This window comes from Nansenia antarctica (assembly GCF_963989245.1).
Source record: "Nansenia antarctica genome assembly, chromosome: 3".
Lineage (NCBI taxonomy): Eukaryota > Metazoa > Chordata > Actinopteri > Argentiniformes > Microstomatidae > Nansenia > Nansenia antarctica.
Window position 1 is genome coordinate 4601454 of NC_137688.1, and position 24232 is coordinate 4625685.

Genomic DNA, 24232 nt, shown 5'->3' on the forward strand with positions numbered 1-24232 from the left:
TTATTTAACCAGGTCGGTCCCATTGAGACACAATGATCTCTTTTCCGAGGGAAGCCTGGCCAAGACAGAAGATTAAAACAACACTTAAAACAAACAATGCAGAATTACACAATAAAACAACACCAGATCAACAACAACAAATAGAACAAATACAATCTGATCAGAGCAATAGAATAAAATAATGGGACTTTCATATTAAACAGGAGCAAGAACTATATGAGGCTGATTATTGCCTGTTATCTTTTACTGCTTCTGTTTTACTTTTTATGTCTCTATCCGTTCTTGTTCTCTCCATGGCATGTAGTGTCTTTGAGTACTGAGAAAAGCATTATACAAAATGCTTATAATAATAATAATTATTATTAATTTGATCATTCTAATGTTATCGATTCTCCCTTTGTAGACGTGTGGCTGGAGCTTCCTCCTCTTCTTCCTCCTCCCCTCCTCCCTGCTTCTCTGCGGGGGGTTGGGTCAGCACGTCTGGCACTACGGGGTCCCCTCCTCCGTGTCCACCCTGGTGGCCCAGCTGGAGCTGCACTGGCTGGAGGGTCTGCTGCCACAAGAGCCTTGCAGCTCAGACTGTCGGTAAGAAACAGGGTTCCCACGCTGGTCTAAAACAGCCATAAAGTTTAAAATCCAGCAATCCGACACACAAGGCCTAAAAAGGTCTTATATTTCAGTTATTAGGTCTAAAGAAACGAGGTGATAGGTCTTAAAAATGAGACAAGCTTGTCCTGCAAGGAAATCAGTCCGACCACATCTATTTACACGTAAATGAATCAAGCTGGAACCAATATTTATTTTATATTAATTATTCGTCAGACTTTTTTGTCTGTATGGCAGTGCAATCCCTAATTTCATCACCTTGAGGATGACAAATAGCTATCATATGGTGTTGCGAATAGGTCTAAAATTATATTCAAAGAGGTCTAAAAAGGGCTTAAATTTGACTTGTCGGAACCCTGAAGAAAGTTTGTTTCATCCAAAGAGTATCATGAAAGCCTTTACAGATTTGCAACACTCTTGTTTCACTCACAGGGTTTTTGGGGGAGGGGGGGGGGGGGCGGAGTCGAGATTTGATTCTAACTGTTGTTTGTCTCTGCATCCAAATCAGTGTGAATCTGGTTGAGAGCATCCCCCAGGGGCTTTATCCAACCGACTCCACGCCCCTGCCAAGCATCGCTGAGGCTTGGATTAATCTACTGAACCAGGCGAACAGCTCTGTCGACATCGCAGCCTTCTACTTCTCTCTCAGAGACTCAGATCCTAGTGCTTTGCAGGTAAACGTATACAAAAAGTACATGCATGATATGTTTATAAAAGTACACAGTTACATGCATGATATGTTTATAAAAGTACACAGTTACGTGCATGATATGTTTATAAAAGTATACAGTTACATGCATGATATGTTTATAAAAGTACACAGTTACGTGCATGATATGTTTATAAAAGTATACAGTTACATGCTAACTCCCCCCTGTGTATATACACCCCTGTGAATAGGCCATATAGTGTACCGGTATATACGTATAGAAGTTCACATAATAGATACATTCTCATATGCCTACCGATCACTTATCCCCCTATTTTTATTTATATCCCCCCCTATTTATGTCTCATTCTTGTTTTTTTATTATCTTAGGACTGTGTTTGTTTGTTAGCACCTAGGGTTTGCATTTGAATGTCGTTGTACCTGTTACAATGACAATAAAGATCATTCATTCATTCATAAAAGAGAGAGATCTTTATCAGAATCAGAATTGCTTTTATTACGGATCAATGTACGGATACAAAGAGTACAATTGGCAAGACATTGGCATTTATCTATCTATTTGTGCTTTCTCTTGTCATCAATCACCCCATAAAAGATATACAGTTTGTTTATGTTTAGGTGTTACTTGAATCATGTGTGCACGTGTGTTTTGCAGGGAAAGGAAGTGTTCAAGGAGCTCATGCAACTTGAGTCAAAAGGAGTGAAACTTCAGATTGCTGTGAACGGCCCTCAGTCTGCTACTGAAGACACAGAGGAGCTAGCCAAAACAGGTACAGTACATGTGCTTTAAGTCTCCCAGGAACTGGCATTGATCCATCTAGCCAAAACAGGTACATGTACAGTGGGTATTCCAGGAACTATCATGCTGATACTCGCTAAATGGGATAATGTAATCTCTCAAACACTATTATTAGATAATGTGCCATGGCATGTTTTTTTAAAATATATAAATATGTTTTTAGGCCATTTCTGCTTTATTGGGATAGAGACAGTAGAGGTTGACAGGAAGGGTGGATGAGAGAGAGGATAGATGTCATGCAGGATAGTTCGATGGCTGGAATCGAACCGGGGACCCTGCGATTATGTGGCATGCACCTTAGTGAACTCAATCCTGTGTGTTTTTAACCTTTGACCTCCTCTCTCTCTCCCTCTCTGTCTCTCTCAGGTGCGGAGGTGCGTGAGGTGGATCTCAAGTCTGTCACAGGAGGCATCGTCCACACCAAGCTGTGGGTGGTGGACCAGAAGCATCTTTACCTGGGCAGCGCCAACATGGACTGGCGATCCCTCACCCAGGTATCTAATCTTCTTAATGATGAAATCTTTGTACTTGATTAGTTGAATCAGGTGTGCTGGTGGTGGAACAGATCAAATATGTGGAGTGGCTGGGGGTCCCCGAGGAGAGGTTTGAGAACCACTGATCTAGATCATTTGCCGACTTTTGTAACTTTGTAGCATAGGATTTTGTCTCAATGGGACTCTTTAAAATAAAGGTTGAATACAAATAATATTTTGTCTGATCGTGTATATGTTATGGTACATGTGGGAATACGGTACAGGTGGGAAAACTAGGGTTAGGGTTAGGTGCTAGGGTGCTACGGTTAGGGTTAGGGGTAGGGTTAGGGTTAGACATGCCAGCATGTACCAAGTCGACGTAGCACCTAACCCTAACCCTAGTTTTCCCACATGTACCGTAAAATATATATATGGTGTATTATCATCATCTAACACCTTCCTCTCTGCCCCCCAGGTGAAGGAGGTGGGCGTGTCCGTGGAGGACTGCAGCTGCCTGGCCCAGGACGCGTCACGCATATTCGGGGTGTACTGGTACGTCGGCGCGCAGAAGAACGGTTCCCTGCCGCTGTTCTGGCCCGCCCGCTATTCGGCCCTCTCGAGCTCGGAACACCCGCTGACTCTGAAACTCAACGGGGTCCCCGCTCTCGTCTATCTGTCTGTGAGTCGAACGACCTCTAACCTCTGACCTCTAACTAATCCCTTCCGCTTATATTCTTATATTCTGCATAAGGCCTCTGACAGTAAAAAGTCGGCCATTTTTTTTCCCCCAGAGCGCTCCTCCCCAGATCTCTGCATCCGGACGCTCCGACGACCTCGCCGCCATCCTCTCCGTGATCTCAGACGCCCAGAAATACGTCCACATCTCGGTCATGGACTATCTCCCCTTGTCCCAGTTCACTGAGCCACTCAGGTGAACACATCATCACCCATTTTACGTTTACATTTTTGGCATTTAGCAGACGCCTTATTCCAAAGCGAGATGTCTCAGGAGACACAGTGCTGGGGGGTAGTAGATGTGTCAGGAGACACAGTGCTGGGGGGTAGTAGATGTCTCAGGAGACACAGTGCTGGGGGGTAGTAGATGTCTCAGGAGACACAGTGCTGGGGGGTAGTAGATGTCTCAGGAGACACAGTGCTGGGGGGTAGTAGATGTCTCAGGAGACACAGTGCTGGGGGGGGGGGGGGGTAGTAGATGTCTCAGGAGACACAGTGTTGGGGGGTGGTAGATGTCTCAGGAGACACAGTGCTAGGGGGTAGTAGATGTCTCAGGAGACACAGTGCTGGGGGGGGGGTAGTAGATGTCTCAGGAGACACAGTGCTGGGGGGTAGTAGATGTCTCAGGAGACGCAGTGCTGGGGGGTAGTAGATGACTCAGGAGACACAGTGCTGGGGGGGTAGTAGATGTCTCAGGAGACGCAGTGCTGGGGGGTAGTAGATGTCTCAGGAGACACAGTGCTGGGGGGGTAGTAGATGTCTCAGGAGACACAGTGCTGGGGGGTAGTAGATGTCTCAGGAGACACAGTGCTGGGGGGTAGTAGATGTCTCAGGAGACACAGTGCTGGGGGGTAGTAGATGTCTCAGGAGACACAGTGCTGGGGGGTAGTAGATGTCTCAGGAGACACAGTGCTGGGGGGTAGTAGATGTCTCAGGAGACACAGTGCTGGGGGGTAGTAGATGTCTCAGGAGGAGCAGTGCTGGGGGGTAGTAGATGTCTCAGGAGACACAGTGCTGGGGGGTAGTAGATGTCTCAGGAGGAGCAGTGCTGGGGGGTAGTAGATGTCTCAGGAGACACAGTGCTGGGGGGTAGTAGATGTCTCAGGAGACACAGTGCTGGGGGGTAGTAGATGTCTCAGGAGACACAGTGCAGAGGGGTAGTAGATGTCTCAGGAGACACAGTGCAGAGGGGTAGTAGATGTCTCAGGAGACACAGTGCTGGGGGGTAGTAGATGTCTCAGGAGGAGCAGTTGTAACCTGAAGAGATGGGTTTTCATTCTCCGACGGAGGATTGGGAGTGACTGCAGTTCTGACAGCCGTGGGAAGCTCATGGACAGCTCATTCCGCTCATTCCACCAGCAAGGGCGCAAGTGTAGTGTTACACCTTAACTGTCCCTCCTGAGACATCTACTTCCCCTCTACCCCCCCCCTGTACAGTTTCTCCAGTGTCATCATTAAAAAAAACTAGCACGACGACTGCCAATGGCCCCAGGCCTGAGTGTGTATTACTTTTACCTGCTATGACTGGTGGAGTCAGATGATTCACTTATTACTTAGTCAAATGTATTTGTTGTAAGTCGCTTTGCATAAAGGTGTCTGCTAAATGCCAAACATGTACAAATGTCATCATCAGCCCTCAGTGTATTCATGTGGCCCAAATCTTTTTGTTGTTGTTGTTGTTGATCAGGACATTTACTTGTATGCATGCTGTGTGTTTGTTGTTTTGAGCAAAGTTAAGTCTAATAGGAGTATGTGTATGTGTGTATGGGGCGGTTGTGGCTCAGTAGGTAGAACCGGTGTCTAACGGTCGCAAGGTCGCCGGTTCGATCCCCGGCTGGCCATGTGTCGAGGTGTCCTTGGGACCAAGACACTGAACCCCAAATTGCTTCCAATGAGCGGGCCGGCGCCTTGCATGGTAGCTTGGCCGCCATTGGGTGTGTGAATGGGTGAATGAGAGGAGGCCGTTGTAAAAAAAGATGGAATAAGGCGCTATACAAGTACGTAACGTTTACCGTTATGCGTTTGTGTTTATCAGGTTCTGGCCTGCGATCGACTCGGCCCTCCGGGCAGCGGCGTGCACCAGGGGGGTGGAGGTGAGCCTGCTGGTGAGCTGCTGGCAACACTCCCCCCGCGCCATGTTTGTCTTCCTCCAGTCCCTGACGGCGCTCAACGGGGCCCCCCTGGCCTGCAACATCAACGTGGTACGTAAGGCAGGGCTCCCACGGGTCCTTGAAATCCTTGAAAGTTTGTGAATTTGCTTAACTTAACACATATTTCACAATATATTGTTTTGCTGTGCTGTGGTAGAGAAGGCAAAAGACCATCTAGTGTTCACACATTCAAGCCTCTCTTTTTAATTGTTGTCTGTGAGCGGATAGTTCCTATTATATAAATTCTCAACTAAATCTGTCTCAAACTATGCCGTGTTGGGTCCTTGAATTTGAGGGAATTGAGTCTTGAAAGACCTTGAAAGGTGCTTTGATGTTTCAGAAGGTTTGTGATAGGTTATAGGTTTCAGATTCAGATTCATTTATTTATTCAAGGGACAGTGCATATTAATAAAACAAAAATAAATTGTAAATACGCCAGAGTTAGCCCGAAAGCTAGTTTTCCATCCGCAGTCCCTATGCCATGATGTTGTATACGGCTCCCTGGAGGAAAAAAGTACATTTAAAATTGTAAAATATAGGTAGACCTAGGCACAAAAAAGTAGACAGGACAAGCATTTAGCTTAAGGGCATAACATAGGTTTCCTATAGGTTTCCTGGTTATAGGTTTCCTTCCCTTCATTCTCTCCACCTTCTGTTCTCTGCTGTCAGTTAGTTGCTTAGCGGTGCTTTGATTGTACTTTTTCTTTGATGTGTCGTACAGAAAGTGTTCGAGGTGCCTTCCAACCCGTTGCAGAGGAAGATTCCTTTCGCGCGGGTGAACCATGCCAAGTACATGGTGACGGACAGAGTCGCCTACATAGGTACCGTATATATATATATATCACCGTTACTGTGCTTTTGACCTGTTTTATTTGACGTTTTGAGACTCAAACTGACAATGTTACAATTAGTCATATGTTTGCTAGGCAGATTTGATTAGATTCAACTTTATTGTCATCACAGAGTACAAGTACGTACTATACAACGAAATGCAGTTTAGCATCCAACCAAATTGAAACATCTATCGAAAATGCTGTGACTCTGTATTGCCAATTGAGTAATTGGATTGAGGATTATTCTCCTCAGGGACTTCCAACTGGTCCGAGAACTACTTCACCAACACGGCCGGTGTCGGGTTAGTGGTCAACCAGACCGGCGTTGAGACTTGTGCGGGTCAGAGGACGCTGCAGAGTCAACTACAGGAGGTGTTCCAGAGGGACTGGGCGTCAGAATACGCCCAAACTCTTTCTAATGTCGATGTTAACCACTGTGGTAAAAAAACGACATAAAAGCATCCGCAGACTGTATCATCCTTGAGGCTTGAGCTTTAAAATGTGTCATTTCATTTGTATTTCAGCACCCTTTGTCCAGTTACATTGCTGTTTTTTACTGTATATTTGGCGATATGTGGCGTATGTTGTATATATTTTGGACTTGCGCTTGCTTGGTTGTGAGTGTTTCGATAGGCTCTAAGCATTTCACACATTTTGAGAATAGGCAAATGCACGGTTCAAATGAGGCATTTGTTATCTATAAGGGTAGTCATTTTTTTTTCAACGTAGTTAAGTTTCATGCCTGGTGCATTCTGTGCTTTTGTTTTTGAATTAATTCTTATTTTGTAAATAAAATGTTTTGGTTATTTTGAGTCCCTGGAGTTTTTTTTGTCTTAGATCATAAACTAAAGCTGTATAAATAATATTTAGCATTATAGGTAAAATAAGGTATTAGTCAGGTAACCCTGGCCATAAGCAGAGGGATAGAAAACGTGTGTCGTGCTTTTAATCTGAAATCCTACAGCAAGTACTTCCGGGCGTTTGGGTAAGTACTCCGGAAGTAAAACCTTTGAACCGTGGTGTGCTTGAGAGCCGCTGGACTTGAAAGATTATTAGAACATTTACCAGGAAAACGATGATTTATTGATTTCTGCTGATCTAACTATCTGATCTGATCGATCCAGAGAAGAAACACGCGACAATAAATCACCTGATAGCGGGAGATCATGTTTTATCACGTGAGTTGTCAGACGCTCCTACTTACATTAATTAAACAGCCATGATCAGGACTAACTCGTGCTGCTGTTATTGTTTAGCTTTTAGCTAGAAGGTGATTTCTTCTTTGTGGGATATAATAATATACATATGTATACAGGTGCAACTCAAAACATTTGAATATCGTGCAAAAGCCCATTCATTTCAGTAATTCAACTTCAGGGTTAAACTTCAATATGATATAGACTCATTGCATTGTACATATGCATGATTATACTTTTCAGAGGGCTGACATTTCTGTATTTAAAATCCTTTTCTTATTGATTTTATGTAATTTTAAACATTTCTGAGATATTTAATTTGGGGTTTTCATAAGCTGTAAGCCATAATCATCAAATTTATAACAAATAAAGGCTTTAAATATCTCGCTTTGCATGTAATGAGTCTATATAATAGCTAAGTTTAACCCTTTAAGTTGAATTACTGAAATAAATGAACTTTTGCACGATATTCCAATTTGTTGAGTTGCACCTGTATACTATACTACACCTTCCAGACAGAATGATCAACTACCGAGTGTTTCCTCCATGCCCAGATCTCTCTGGAACACGAGATCCTGCTGTGAGATATAATATATACATCTGTATATGTATGTATATGTCTTTCCTCCATGCTCAGATCTCTCTGGAACATGAGATCCTGCTCCACCCGCGCTACTTCGGTCCCAACCTGCTGAACACCGTGAAGCAGAAGCTGTTCACCGAGGTGGAGGGGACCTGCACGGGGAAGTGAGTAGAGAAGAAGAAGTCATCCTGCCTGGGTTGTTTTCCATCAACGTCGCTAAAGGAAAAATCTTAAAGCACATGTTTTGGATAACTCTCGCGAGACTTAATCAAGATCAAAATAAGCCTGGGTTTTCCTTTAGGGGCGTTGATGGAATACCTCCCCGGATACTTAGCCTACACCTACACAGCGCCACTGTTGTTTGTTGGGACCAATACTCAATACTAGCACTAAACACACATTGGTTTGCTGCCTCTCTCTCTCTCTTTCAGATATGGTTTTGTTATCGCCGTGACGACCATCGACAACATCGGGGCAGGTGTGATCCAGCCAGGTAGAGGGTTCGTCCTCTACCCGGTCAAGTACAAGGCCATCGTGTTCCGTCCCTTCAAAGGGGAGGTGGTGGATGCGGTGGTCACACAGGTCAACAAAGTAAGGAAGAAAAAAAAAATATATATACTGTCTGGGGGGTATTCCATCAACGTCGCTAACGGAAAATCCAGGCTTATTTTTGATAAATCTATCAGAATAGATGTGTGTGTGTGTGTGTGTGTGTGTGTGTGTATGTGTGTGTGAGTGTGAGTGTGAGTGTGAGTGTGTGTGTGTCTATCTATCAGAATAAGCCTGGGTTTTCCTTTAGCGACGTCGATGGAATACCCCCCTGAAATCATGTTCAGAGTAAATAATAAATGCATGCTGTTTATATAACAATATATTTACATTTACATTTACATTTTTGGCATTTAGCAGACGCCTTATTCCAAAGCGACTTACAATCAATACATTTGAATGCTAAGCATGTGAATCGTCAGTCCACCATTCATGGCATATATATCAATGTTCTTGAATGGTGAAGTCATTTCCCGACAGTGTTCGTTGTGTGTGTGTGGAAGGAAGTCATTTCAGTATTGTGTCTTTCAGGTTGGCTTGTTCACTGAAATCGGCCCCATGTCGTGTTTCATCTCTCGCCACGTAAGTCCAAATGGAAACGCCTCTTATTTTAGTTGCATTGATAAATTCTTTAATGTCCTAATATCAGTGTCTTAATACAACGTTAAAACATACATCTAAACAGGATTATGCATTAGGATTGTATGATAATGATGTCATCATCTCGCTGTTTAAAACAAATGTGTTTCTCCTTTGACAGTCGATCCCCTCTGAGATGGAGTTTGACCCCAACTCTAACCCCCCCTGTTATAAGACAGTTGATGAGGTAAGGTTTAGAACCACAAGCCTTGCTCCTAAATAACAAGTGGTGGTGTGGGTGTAGTAGTCAAGTCAATTCTGACCGTTAAAAAGTGACATTTACATTTTTACCATTTAGCAGATGCTTTTATCCAAAGCGACCTTCAGTTAGAGATTACAGGAACAGTCTCCCTGGAGTAATTTAGGGCTGAGTGCCTTACTCAAGGGCACACTAGTGGTGGTGTTCCCAGGTCTTACTCAAGGGCACACTAGTGGTGGTGTTCCCAGGTGGGCTTTGAACTCATGACCTTCTGATCACCAGTCCCACTCACTATTCCCAAGGCCACCAATAGTTTTTATGTGTAGTAAATAATTGATAGTCGGTGGCTGCGCACACGTCCTCTTACACAGCCTTCTGTCTCCCTCCCTCAGGACATCGTTATCCAGCAGGACGATGAGATCCGGTTGAAGATTGTGGGAACGCGAGTGGATAAGAATGACATTGTAAGTGCCTTATCAAGAACAGGGGAGGCTGGCGGAGGTAGAAATCCGAGGGCGGGCACGTTGTAATGCATGGAATGGAATGAGGAAATGTGTTTTCATAACATTGCTCATTCCATTCATGTTACCATAAATACCATTCCTCATTCCATTTATGATAGCATGAATACCATTCCTCATTCCATTTATGATGAATGATGATGAATACCCATTCCTCATTCCATTTATGATAGCATGAATACCATTCCTCATTCCGTTCACCCATGCGTGACAATGAGCTCGTCCTCCAATTTCTACCTCCACCAGCCTCCCTCTGATCAAGACCCAGGAGTGCTTGAGAAGTAAATGCAGTCGGAGGACTGAGAAGGTTTAGCAGCTTCAAAGTGTACTGTTATAATAATTATAATAATAATAATAATAATAATAATAATAATAATACATTAGACTTGTATAGCGCTTCTCTAGACACTCAAAGACGCTTTACAAACTGAAAAGATTGAGTAGTAATAATAAAAAAGAAACAATAAATAAATAAAAGAAAGTATAGGGGTCTTATTAATTTATAGATTACTAAATCAAGTCTAAGTGTCTTTGTAGGACAATCTACTCTGTATACTGCAATTACACCTAGTTTTCAGTGTTTTATAACCGGTTATTACCTCCCATACGAGAACAAGGCAGATGCAACGTCTGACTAGATGAGATGTGCATCGGAGCCGATGTTGCGTTTGTGTACACAAAAGACAAGCGCCACACCTGTGCTGGATTTTCTCTCATCACGAGTTCTTTCATAAATTGCATGCTGCCTCGTGAGCTTAGAATTATAAGGTTCTGTCTCCGTTTAGAATTATAAGGTTCTATCTCCGTTTAGGGTAGTTCAGAGATATTGAGCGTCAAAGTTTGTACATTCCATTATGTTTTGTGAGATGGAACCTTTGTATTTTATGAATTACTAACTCAAAAATGTCAACATTAAAAAAAATAACACCACACAGGTATTAATAAACACCTAATGGATCAGATTACGTATGTAAAAAACTAAATTTTGACAAAAATGGAGATATAACCTCATAATTCTAACGTCACAAAATGACAAATAAACGTCAGCTGCGTTCGTAAATTAGCCGGAGCGCACACTGGGTTCGACGCCATAACGGAACCAAGTGATTTGATTGGATAAGAGGCAGTCACGTGGACGCTTCCGGCGCTCTCAAAGCTAATTTTACGAACGCGGCCATTGTATCTGATTTATGAATGATGATGATGATGATCATCATCATTTCACGTGACGTGACGTGTCGCTGTCAACAGGGTTGAACACGGTTCATTACGGTTCATTACCCCCCCCTCGTACAGTAAACCCAGATGTGAATAAAGTGCTGAAGGGCATCCGACGCATTCTCCAAGTGCCATTGATTGTGTGAACAAGTGCCAAAGTTGTGAACAATGAACTTGAGAAACGGGTCAAACATTTCCCTATGTTGTGTCAACCCATCCTGTCAAACATTGATTCGGATGTTTGGTAACCTGTTTCTAATGTGTACATTCCTCTTTTTACAGTTCGCGATCGGATCTCTCATGGATGATTATTTGGGTAAGTAGGATATTTGTCTTCTGGGCTCAGTTGTTGGCAAAACTTTTAACCTGAATCAGAATGATGATGATTCTGTTTTGCTATCCAGGATCAGATCTATCTGGCTGATTTTCAGTCGTATATAGGGGGGAAATCAGCCAGCTCGATCTGATCCTGGATACCAAAAAAAGAATCTTTTTTTTTTCAACTGCTTAACCTGTGTTCATTCTTTTGATCTATTTTGTTTGTTTTTTTACTATGTTTTTAACTTATTATGTTTTTAGATTGTTTCGTTTTTAACTTATTATGTTTTTAACTTGTTTCGTTTTTAACTTATTATGTTTTTAACTTATTATGTTTTTAGGTTGTTTTGTTTTTAACTTATTATGTTTTTAGGTTGTTTTGTTTTTAACTTATTATGTTTTTACGGTTGTTGTTGTTGTTGTTGTTTTTTCTCTCTGTAGCACTCTGAGATTCTTTTGAATGAAAAGTGCAATACAAATAAAATGCATTATTATTATTATTATTTGTCTGAATCATTCTGATCCAGATGAAAAGTTTTGAACAACTGGGCCCCGTTGATCACTGTTATTTGTTTGTCCATCTCCACTTCATGCCCAACAGATGTGTGCATTATGACCCAATGTGGGCTAATAACTGATTGCTAGTTACAATTAAATGTGTGTTACTTGTTCCATTGTTTCAAACTTTAAAATGGCAACAAATTCATTTATATTTTTCTTGAATTCTCATTTTGTTCTCTTTTCTTTCTCCTTAGGTCTGGTCAGCTGAGTTACTGAAGGAGTGCACCGACACGCCCGCGGACATCCCAGATGTTACATGTTCTTTACGATATGTCTTGTTAATGTCCCAGGGAAACTGTCAATACAAATATTTTTCTATTTTCTATGTTGATAATGTGCTATCATCGCATAGCACGGAGTCCTTTAGATTTGTGTTTGTAGAAATCGTCAACGCAATGCAAATACATTTGCATAATGCAAGGGAAGTAAAACATTTTGTTCTCATAGTGTTGAATACAGAAGATTTTTTTTTTGGTGTTAAGGAATGTTGCTTACTGCCTTGAATGGGAAACCTTACCAAGCATTATAGGGTTAATTGACGATTCCAATCTTGATAACACATCATATGTGGATCAACTAAACCGCATCCCTGAATTTGTCAATATTAATTTTTTGTTTATATCTGAATGACTTCTCATTTGCTGTCTTACTTGTGCAAATGAAAAAGTTAAATAAATGTTTCTTTGTCTTTTCTTTGGCGTTCTCTGTTACGGTTCGCAAGTCAGTGTATGTATGTGTGTGTGTTGGAGGGAACGACAGCTGTTTCACATCACAATCAATGGCACGAGGAATGACTCCTGATTTAAAATCATGCTTACCTTAGATACAAACATACCCCATTTATTGGGCCATTTATATTTATATATAAATAAATCTAAATGATGTATATTAATACATGTCTAATTATATAAATATATATATCATTGTGAGTTATTATATATGAAATAACATATAATCATATATATTATTATTGTTCCACGTAATTGTCAAAAAGAAAAACGTTTTATTTGTGCGACGGTCGCACCCCTCCCCTCCCGGTAGTAAATACGTCATCGCGACGCGCCCTCGGTCTTCCTTTCTCTCGTCCTAAAGATGGCGGCCGGGGTGAGTAAGATGGAGAGGCGCTCAGCCGTTCAATTATTACTTCCATTCTCACCCACCATCTGTCCAATATCGTCCACATCCTTCCATCTAGTCAACCCCTGTGTACACGTACCGTGTCCTCGATGTCCAGAGACCCCGTATGAAGCTTTATTTGTGGATTGTTTGGGATATTTAAACCCCCTCAATCACTTTTGTCTACGTAGCGTTCAAGGCTGGGCGAGTTGACGCCTCTTTAGTTCTGCGTCTTGTGCCACGTACTGACGGTATTAATCATACAATGCCATATAGAGACGGTGCTTTATCTGTTTAGTTGTTTTAGCCTAACTAAAACCCGTAATGTATGTAATATTTAGGGTCCTCCTGCGTTTAGTTGAGCTGTCTCATCCAAGCAACCTGAATTTACAGTGCGCAGCTTTTTAGTGATTATGGTGCCATGCTGCTTAGACACACACACACACACACACACACACTTCATCATCACCATATCCCATGGCTGTGTGTGTGTCCCCAGTTTTAACTTAGACGTGGCATTACGTTTGCCCTGAGTACCTGTGAAGTCTCTAGTTACCTAGGTACGTCAGGGGGCCAGGATGATGACACACAGTGTAATGTCAATTGTGGGACTGCTTAATTTGGGATTCAAGCCACTGTCATAACCATACATATAGCTTTATTGAGTTTATTTATTGAGTACCTGTGAAGTTTTCACCCATAGCAGTCTAGTTACCTAGGTACGTCAGGGATCTCAGGATGATGACACAGTCTAATGAAGCTTTTGTGGGACTGCTTAATTTGGGATTCAAGCCATTGTCATAACCATACGTATAGCTTTATTGCCCTGTGTGTAGCTGTTGATGGGTTGCTGACATGCTAAACCATTGTATTGACTCAGACAGTAAGTGTTGAAGTCATGCAAGGTGTGCGCCATCGTTGACGTGATGGGGAGGATGTTTGCTGTGATGGGACCAACAGGCCTTGACATGAGCTGTGGTGTTGAATGACCATTTATTATGGACGCTGGACGCTTCCTCCTTTTTAACCTTGATTGTTTGTTTGTTCGTTCTCTCCTCTCCTCTCTCTCCCTGACAGACACTCTACACGTACCCAGAGAACTGGCGGGCCTTCAAGGCTCAGATTGCGGCCCAGTACAGCGGCACGGCCCTCAAGGTGGCCAGCAACCCCCCGTCGTTCACCTTCGGGCAGACCAACCGCACCCCATCTTTCCTGAACAACTTCCCCTTGGGCAAGGTCAGTTTGGGATGCTGATTATTCTCTTATCGCAATACACAGAGGTTTTGGTTCGCAGTCACGTGGTGTCAGTTTTCCTCTTTCTCTTTTTATACGTGGATGCTTTTTAGGCTCTCTACGTGTCAAATAAATTCATTCAAGGTAGTAATAGCTTAATAGTAATAGTCTTAATTGCTTTTCTTTCTTTTTTGTCCCTCTGTTGTCCGACCCCCCCCCCCCCCCACACAGGTTCCAGCGTTCCAGGGCGATGATGGATTCTGTCTGTTTGAGAGTAATGCCATTGCTCACTACTGTAAGTCATTTCTTTTATCCTTCTGAATTGCACATTCTGGTTAGACTAGTTCAGTGGTATGGAATCTTTACAGCTGCCATCTTTCATAAGAGGAACTGTGATTTAGCTGCCCTGCCTGCCCCTCGAGGGTTAACTTTGAAGTAAGAGTTTAGTAACGTGACTTCCCTCAGGATTGTCTTATGTGACACGTTCTAGTCTTTCATCTTCATATCGGCAACCGATCAAAATGTTCAGACTTTTACTTTTGAAACACGGAACTATGTTTCAACGTGTGTTGAGAATCACACAACACAAACTCGCTAGTCAAGCTGAAAATACTGCAACGTAATGGATTGGATGAGTTATCCCCACTGCTACGTAGTTAACTCTAACACTACTTTACTGTGTTAGCACTTAGCAGGCTCACACAACAAGCTGTGTTAGTTGACTGGCGTGGTGTGTCATTGATTTTCAGCGACGCGGAAATGTATTCGTCACATATGAGGACCGAAGCATTAGAACGTGACACATATTTTTACTGAGATTGACGTTGGTGGTTTCAGCAGAGCACAGATATCTCTGTACCAGCTTTGTTGACAACAAACACCCTCTCAGACTGATCTGAGCAGGAACACATCCAGACATACCGCGGAGATCAGCCGATTTGCTGTTTTCACTTATGACTTGATGATGATTTATGGCTCCAAGCCGGAGGCGCTCTGACACAGCCCCGACGACCCAGACGTCATAGAAACAAGCCTCAGCTAGTCTGTGTGCTGCTGATGACGCCTTTGAGCACACACAGACACACACGCACACTGAGGTACATATACACGCACACAGAGGCTCACTCACGCACTATCACTCACACACTCGCCCTCACACACACACACTCACACTCACACACACACACACCCTCACACACACTCTCTCACACCCTCACCCTCACACACACCGCCACACACTCACAGGGCATAACCGTGTGTGTTCTCCCTCCCTCCCCAGTGAGCAATGAAGCCCTGCGTGGCCACGGCCCCCAGGCCAGCGCCCAGGTGCTGCAGTGGGTCAGCTTCGCCGACTCTGAGATCATCCCCCCTGCCAGCGCCTGGGTCTTCCCCACCCTGGGGATCATGCAGTTCAACAAACAGGTGTGTGTGTGTCTCTCTCTCTCTCTCTCTGTGTGTGTGTGTGTGTGTGTGTGTGTGTGTGTGTCTCTCTCTCTGTGTGTGTGTGTGTGTGTGTATATGTGTGTGTGTGTCTCTCTCTCTGTGTGTGTGTGTGTCTGTCTCTCTGTGTGTGTGTGTGTGTGTCTGTCTGTGTCTCTGTCTCTGTGTGTGTGTGTGTGTGTGTGTGTGTGTGTGTGTGTCTCTATGCCTCTCTGTGTGTGTGTGTGTGTGTGTGTGTGTGTGTGTGTAACGCACGCTGATTGTGATGTCGGGGCTGATTGTGATGTCAAGCGCGTGACGGAATTAAACACTCAGCAGGTGGAAGGGAAGGCCACTTATTTCCTACAGTGAAACTGGGTAATTTGAAGGGAGATCGGATGACGAGCTCTAAATGGGTGTTAGATTAGAGGCGGGGGGGGGGGGGGGGGGGTGTTATTTATGTTTGGTGAAACTATTCAAGTCGCTCGTCGCATTAAGAATAGCTGGAGAATGTAGAATGGACTTGTCACGCAGACGGAGATGTAGCCCCAGCCCTGCACAATAAATGGACTGACTTGTATAGCGCCTTATTCCAGAGTGCTTTACAATGGCCTCTCATTCACCCATTCACACACCAATGGCAGCAAGCTGCCATGCAAGGCGCCGGCCCCGCTCACTGGGAGCAATTTGAGGTTCAGTGTCTTGCCCAAGGACACCTCATGTGACATGTGGCCAGTCGAGGTTCGAACCGCCGATCTGCTGAGCTTGCGATCATTAGACGCTGGCTCTACCTCCTGAGACACAGCCGCCCCGACAATGTGCTCATGTGTTCCACTTCATGTCCACCGTGTCTCACGTGTTGTCCCCTGTGTCTGTCTGGTGTCCAGGCCACAGAGCAGGCCAAGGAGGAGGTGAAGAGGGTGCTGGGCGTCCTGGACCATCACCTGAACAGCCGCACCTTCCTGGTGGGCGAGAGGGTCAGCCTGGCCGACATCAGCGTGGCGTGCTCCATGCTGTGGCTCTACAAACAGGTGAGGTGTTCCTGCTGTGTTCTCTTATGACAGTCACATGACATCACCATGACATCACATTCCTTTTGGTTTAGGTTGACAGGCCTCTAGCTGAAGCCTCGTTGTTTAGGCTTCACATATTGTCACCTTCTTAAAATAATGTCTTGCGTCAGTATTTTATATATATTTTATATTTTATGTAATTTTTCAAGTTGAGAAACCAAATCAACTGAACCAAAATGTGTGGAAAAAAAAATCTTTTTTTGTAAACTAATCTAGAATATATGATATTTAGGCCAAAACATATTTTTTTTTCAAAAGTGAGAGTAAATCATTATTTTAAGAAGGTTGGGTTTTAACAGCCCCCTCCCCCCCCCCGTCTCTCCTCCTGTAGGTCCTGGAGCCTTCCTTCCGCCAGCCCTTCCCCAACGTGACGCGTTGGTTCGCCACCTGCGTCAACCAGCCACAGTTCAGGGCCGTGCTGGGAGAGGTCAAGCTCTGTGACAAGATGGCTCAGTTCGACTGTGAGTCTAAACATTTAGTCATAATAATAATAATATCTTGCTTTTATATAGCGCCTTTCACAAACCCAAGGACGCTTTACAGAATTTACAGACAAAGTCAGACACAACAGAAAGAAAAACATGCTAGTAATCGCTGTGGCAACACAATAAGTTCAGGAAATTGGATTCCTCGTTTGTGAATTCTCGCAGTTGTTGTCTATTTAGTCATTAAAGTTACATGATCATTGATTGTATGGATTCTGGATCTGAAACGTGATTTTTGGAGTGCGAGAACCTGAGTGTTGTTGTAACGGGGTGAGCGTTTGATAACTTGAGTAAAACCTTCTGTGTCTGAGCTCCGGGCTTGACCGTGACGCAATGAAAAACATGTGGATCTCCTGGTTCTGGTTGTTGTGATGATGACATCATCGTTCGTTCCCCCTCCAGCCAAGAGGTTCTCTGACATGCAGCCCACCAAGAAAGACGCCGCCCCCAAGAAAGAGAAGGCAGCCAAGCCCAAGGAGGAGAAGAAAGAGAAGAAGAAGGAGGAGAAGAAGCCTGCCGCCCCGGCGGAGGAGGAGGAGATGGACGAGTGTGAACTCGCCATGGCCCAGGAGCCCAAAGCCAAGGACCCCTTCGCTCACCTGGCCAAGAGGTACGCCGTGCTGTTGTTGTTGTTGTTGTGTGGTCCTCTGTGGCTCAGTTGGTAGAGTGTTGCGTTAGAACAACGCTTAGGTTGTGGGTTCGATTCCTGCTGGGAATGCAAGTCGCTTTGGATGAAAGTGTCAGGTAAATGGCATATTATATAATATTATATATATGTATGTTACGGTACATGTGGGAAAGTTAGGGTTGGGGTTAGGTGCTATGTCGACTTGGTACATGCTGGCATGTTTAACCCTACCCTTAACCCTAACCGTAGCACCTAACCCTGACCCTAGTTTTCACACATGTACTGTATTCCCACATGTACCGTAACATTCTTTTTTTTGTCAACACCTAATGAGGTTGCACCATTCTCTTCCCTTCTTTTACACGTTTGGCATTTAGCAGACGCCTTATTCCTAAGAGACTTACAATCAATACATCTGACTAAGAAAGAAAGAACTGAATCATCAACCAATCAACCAACCCATCAATCAATCAGTCTCCCCAACACAAAACCCACGCTGGCCCCTATGCGTGTCCTGACAAGTGTAGGAGCTTTGAGGTTGTGTTGGTGACGTGGGGGGGGGGAACTAAACTAGTTCAGATCAGGTTTTCCTAGTTCCGGAAAGCCGGAGGGAAATCCTTAGCAGGAAGTGGCCACAAAGGGGTGGAAGCCTGTTTGGGATGAGGGGGGGGGGCACCTCGCTGAATACCTTGCCCATGGCGGAGCGCCAAGGAACAGAAAAACAACTCTGGCTCTTGGAATGTAACATCCAATTGTGACCTCATCGTTCTCCCATCGCTCCGTCCTAGCTAGATCAGCTAATCTAAAGTTCTCAACGTGATTTGGAGGCGACGCAGACGACTAGAGGACAAACAGGGGGACTCATGCAGACATGCGTGACTCTTTTTGCTGCGCTTGCGTGTCGTTGCACCGTGTGTTAGCTAGTGCAGGTTCTATGGAAGAGGGCACCTGCTCAGTCTCAGGTGTGAAGTTGGTTTGTGTTGCTACTTTCACCCATCTAATGCCTTTTAAATCTGAGTGGTAGTGAACGAACACACTCTGGAGTTTAACTGACCAACTGCCAAATAATTCCGAAACACTCACCACCTCGGGTGCCAGGTGTTTTATGTGGTATTTACCTAGCAACAGTCACTCGACACTCAAATTAGATTGGATTCAACTTTATTGTGATCGCAGAGTACAAGTACTATACAAGGAATAGCATCCAACCAAAAGTGTGAATAGTGATATAAGGGCATGATATAAATAGAACAAGAATGGTAGTGTTGGGTAACTATGCAATATACAGTATGTGCAGTGGTAGTATTAGTACATTGGTTTAGAGGTATATACAGTTATGAGCTATGTACAGTGAGGTAGTTTATGTACAGTATATAATGCAGGGCTTAAAGTACTCCGGCACAGTGCCGGATTTCCGGCGCGAAAAAAGAAAAAAAACTGCAATTGCGGCATTGCGCCGACGTGGTGGCGGGGGCGCTGTTTCACAAATAACTTAGCTTTTGTGTTTGCTAGCGAAACAGCTGATAGTTGATGTTGACTGCTCAAGGAGAATACATATTTGAAAGTACAGAATGCCTGAGAGCCTTATATTGCATTATATTACATTAGATTTTGAATGGCCATCTGGTGCCTGAATATTGTTTTTTCCTTTACATATATAATGACATTTCCACCATAAATTGATGGCGAAAGGGCACAAATTGGTGCATATCAATTCACCAGAATGCAAGAAATTAAGTGTTTGATGCTCGTTTAAGGACCCCCAGACAGCCCTGCTGTCCCCCCCCCCCCCGATGTCAAACACCACTGGTACCACCTCCGCCTCATTTTGAGCCAGGAAAAACCCTGAGTAGTGACGGGAAGCCTTATGGGACGTGGTGCCAAGAAGGAGAATACCCCTCCTAAATGTCGTTGTTTGGTACCTGTACTGTAGCAATGACAATAAAGACCATTCATTCATTCATTCATTCATTCATAAGTGATAGTGGCTTAATAAGTAATCAGTTTGTTCTTTTAAAGACATGTATATATTTTATTCTGTATTGTTATAGTGATAGTGGCTTAATAAGTGATGCAATCAGTTTGGCCTTTTAAAGACATCTAATTTTTATTTTATTTTATTAAGTATAAAACAGTATTATGAATGAATGAATGAATGGTCTTTATTGTCATTACAGTTTTTCCCAATTGCTAAAACACAAAAGCCAATTCTCTAAACCAAATGACCAGTTCTCTAAACACATTTAATAAAACTAGCTCCCATTTGCCAAAACCATAAACACATTTCACATGAAGACACAATTCACAAAACACAATCCTCCTTTTCTCATAAATCTAAACACATTTTGTCTTGCTAAAACACAAGTTGCAAAAAACTCTGCTCAAAATGTCAAATTCTCAAATTAAAGCTCATGTGATGCAAAATGCTTGCCACAGTCAGCAACATTTTTACACAATGAACACACCTGGTTTCATTCATTAAACATAACGACTCAAAATTGAAGACACTTGTTGCAAATGATTGTGGTGTGTGTGTGTGTGTGTGTGTGTGTGTGTGTGTGGTATAGTTCCATAAATAAATAAAAAAACATCACACCCTGAACATTGTTTTCAGTGAGTATTGTTGTGTGTAATGGATCCTCTGTAGTGTTTGCATTGAGTTGTGATACAGTACAGTATTGTACATGTTACGGTACATGTGGGAATACGGTAAACATTTTCAAACCTTTATTTACGTAAAACTCGATAGGACAACAGTGCAACAACTTCACGGCTGAACTTTAGTAAAATTTCGGACATCATATGCCATTTAAAGGGGGGAAATAGATATCTAAAAATGCATGACTATCATGCAAAATCAGCCTTACTGTAATGTAAAATATGTAATGTTAGACAGGGAGCGCAGATTTATTTTTATGCATGACTATCATACATGTGGGAAAACTAGGGTTAGGGTTAGGTGCTAGGGTTACAGTAAGGTTAGGGTTAGGATTAGGGGTAGGGTTTGAGTTTGAGTTTTGAAGAGAGAAGGTGTGGTTTTGCTTATGTAGCTTTAGAAAAGTGTGTTGTGTTTAGAGTTTTGGGAAAATGGAGGAAAGTTTTGTGAAATGTGATTTAGCAATTGAGAAAAACTGTAATACAGTACAGGTACCATACAACGAAATTTAGGAGGGGGGGCTCCCCTGGTGCTTGGAAAAAGACTAAAAACACGAGGGCCAAGGGTAAAATAAAAAAGGAAAAAGAGCTGGTTTACATAAATAAAGGCTATGTACACTATCTACTATACTACTATACTATACAATAAAACACTGTGCTGTGCTATAAATATCCTAACTTTTCCTATATCTGAACCTTATGTACACAAGGGTTGTCATATTGCACATAGTATTGTTGCACATTCATTTACCCGCTCTCCCAATATCTCAAACTGTGACCCCCCTCCCCAAGAAAAAGTTTCAGGCACAGGATTTTTTCCCACTTTAAGCCCTGATAATGTGCAGAAGAATAAAGGAAGCTATGTCAGGAGACACTGTGCAATCAATTTACAGTAGTTCCAAGGTAGTAATGTAAGCACCAGTAGTGCAAAGGTTACAGAGTGATCACATTAACCAGGGATGAGCAGCCATTAAAATATTGTCATTGTCAAGTTGACAATATGGCCTTGCTTTCTACAGCCTGTGCACTGAATGAGTTAAAAAGAAGTACGAAATAGAATGTAGCCATTTCTCACAGGCACGTATATGGCCAGCTCATAACTGTCCTGCCTCTTCGTCTTCCTCTTCCTCAGCGCGTTTGTTATGGACGAGTTCAAGAGGAAGTACTCCAACGAGGACACCCTGACCGTGGCTGTGCCCCACTTCTGGGAACACTTTGACAAGGAGGGCTACTCCATCTGGTACGGGGAGTACAAGTACGCAGACGAGCTCACCATGACCTTCATGAGCTGCAACCTCATCACAGGTGAGGCCCACCTCTGACCTCTCCTCCTGTCTCCTGTGTATCTGCTATTCGGTTGTTAAGTCTGACGTCAAACGTGACGTTTAGCAATTTCCAGGTCCAAACCAGAAATTTCCCCTACCAGTGTACTACAGCGGTAGAATGACAGTTCAATCGTTTTTTAAGACTCGGATCTATTCATACAACAAGGGACAGAGCATTTTCCTGTTTTTCCCATATTTGTCAGCGTCTTTGAGCCTCGGAAAAGCGCTATACAAATATAATGAATTATTATTATTACTGAGGCATTTCGAAGAGAGCGCCTCAGCCAACGTTGGACCCGGAAACACGTCACGACTTAATAACTGAATTGGCACACTAGACCCCTGTTTGTAAGATGGCTTTACACCCATGCTGTCAGGGTGTCAGGAGAATTGGTTTGAAGTGGCAATTGCACGAGTTAAGGTATTAGCTGTGTTTTTTCCTCTTCTGATGACCAGAAACTCCTTTGTTTGATATAAGTAATATCTTATAGTCATTTCCCCTCAGGGGATAAATAAAGACCTTCAACATATGACTAACTTTCCAACTTCTGGGGGGTATTCCATCAACGTCGCTAAAGGACAATCCAGGCTTATTTTGATAAATCCCGCAAGATTTCTAAAATAATTCCAGCCTTATTTTGTTAAGTCTCGCGAGATCCGAATAAGCCTGGATTTTCCTTTAGTGACGTCGATGGAATACCCCCCTGATCACAGTATTTAGGCTGATGGTCTATTTCGTCACGTTAGTATTTGCATTAGAGGCCATACGCTTGGGTGTCCCATTCATTCAGAAGCACCTGCTATGTGTTTGTCAGTCTGTCAGTTCACGACAGGAACGTGAGACTCACGTTGCTTCCGTTCTCAAATGTTAGCGACAGCGACTTAAACACACAACTAAACAAAGTCGGTTCTGTCCTCTACGGTGAGCAACTGTCAACAGCAGAACCCGTCTGCAGCAGCTGTTGTTCTAAGACCTGTTCTTCCTTTTCTCCAGGAATGTTCCAGCGTCTTGACAAACTGCGCAAGAACGCTTTCGCTAGCTGCATCCTCTTCGGAACGAATAACGACAGTAGCATCTCTGGCATCTGGATCTTCAGAGGACAGGACCTCGTCTTCCCTGTGAGTTTTCATAGACATAACCTTCCCTCGTCACAATAAGAGTAATAAACGTTTACACAGTGAGGAAAATAAAGTTGAAACGGTCGATATTTATCGATCTGTTGAAGCCAGTGGTTACTGATTACTACCTCCTGTATTTCCTCCTTTAAGTAGTTTTATTCAGTGGTGATCTGTAGAAGTTGGCTAGTCGCTTTGCCCAGTACTGATCCCAGCCCTGTTTCCTGTCTCTAGCTGGCTGACGATTGGCAGATCGATTACGAGTCTTACGCCTGGCGCAAACTAGACGCGGACAGCGAAGAGACCAAGACCATGGTGAAGGAATACTTTGCGTGGGAGGGAGACTTCAAGCACGTAGGCAAGGCCGTCAACCAGGGCAAGATCTTCAAGTGAGGGTGGACGGGAACAACACCACCCCCGCCACCGCCGCCGACCACCCCCCCAACATACGTCTGCTGTCTTATCAACACCTTAACCTAAGGACATTACAACACCTTGTACTTAAACTGAACTTCTTGGAGATTCAAGTGGTCGTGGATTGCTTCTCAATGGCCGAAACGAACGTGGTTGTCTTGAGTTGAGAAATAAAGTGTTTTCCACAATGCTATTTTGGGATTATTTTGTTTGTTTGTTTGATTGCAAGTTTGAAAGGATGTTGTTATTATGCTTGACTTCAGACTTCTTTTGTTTTGTGTGCCTTGAGTTGTAACCCACCTACCCAACTTTAGCATGATGCTCTGCGTACTCGGTTAATGCAACTGTTGTGCTATCTTGGCGTGTGGACACGGGTAAAGGAAAGACACGAATTGCCTCCCATGAAATAAATGGTTGAGAAGGTTTACAGCCGTAATGTAAAACAATAAATCCGATTGCACATTCTCTCTCTCTTGACTCAAACGTATGATTTTGTGACTATAGTCCTTTGGTCTCCTAGGCTGTTACATAAGAATGAGCTTGCCTGTGGTACGTACATCTGATTGGTTGTCTGGTCCTTTTCAGTTTGTGGTCCCACAACTACTGACCCATTGGGTTTGTTGTGATTGTTTCTCAGTATTGGTTCTAAATTTAAGCATAAGAACGAGGCAGTCCTGTCTGGGAAATGGATTCAACAAAATGGCAGCGTTGCTATTTC

General features: G+C 43.4%; 3 protein-coding genes across 3 annotated transcripts; all 3 read left to right on the forward strand.

Annotated features, from left to right (window-relative positions):
* Window positions 1-994: 994 nt before the first annotated feature.
* Window positions 995-6861, forward strand: pld7 (phospholipase D family, member 7; the record flags this gene model as incomplete). Its single annotated transcript, XM_080526297.1, has 9 exons — window positions 995-1014; window positions 1115-1280; window positions 1932-2046; window positions 2442-2569; window positions 3024-3227; window positions 3340-3479; window positions 5319-5484; window positions 6155-6254; window positions 6520-6861. The coding sequence occupies 9 exons, from the start codon at window positions 995-997 to the stop codon at window positions 6720-6722; spliced, it is 1242 nt and encodes a 413-aa protein (XP_080382423.1). The 3' UTR covers window positions 6723-6861.
* Window positions 6862-7285: 424 nt separating this feature from the next.
* On the forward strand, window positions 7286-12733 carry polr2g (RNA polymerase II subunit G). The gene is made up of 8 exons (XM_080526603.1): window positions 7286-7444; window positions 8100-8209; window positions 8477-8636; window positions 9126-9176; window positions 9355-9420; window positions 9825-9896; window positions 11454-11487; window positions 12245-12733. Exons 1-8 carry the CDS (start codon window positions 7433-7435, stop codon window positions 12256-12258), a joined length of 519 nt encoding a protein of 172 aa, XP_080382729.1. The 5' UTR covers window positions 7286-7432; the 3' UTR covers window positions 12259-12733.
* Window positions 12734-13120: 387 nt separating this feature from the next.
* eef1g (eukaryotic translation elongation factor 1 gamma) lies at window positions 13121-23985 on the forward strand. The gene is made up of 10 exons (XM_080526145.1): window positions 13121-13154; window positions 14244-14402; window positions 14631-14694; window positions 15679-15821; window positions 16706-16849; window positions 17223-17352; window positions 17779-17986; window positions 21792-21964; window positions 22979-23103; window positions 23335-23985. Exons 1-10 carry the CDS (start codon window positions 13143-13145, stop codon window positions 23491-23493), a joined length of 1317 nt encoding a protein of 438 aa, XP_080382271.1. The 5' UTR covers window positions 13121-13142; the 3' UTR covers window positions 23494-23985.
* The last annotated feature ends 247 nt before the right edge of the window (window positions 23986-24232 follow it).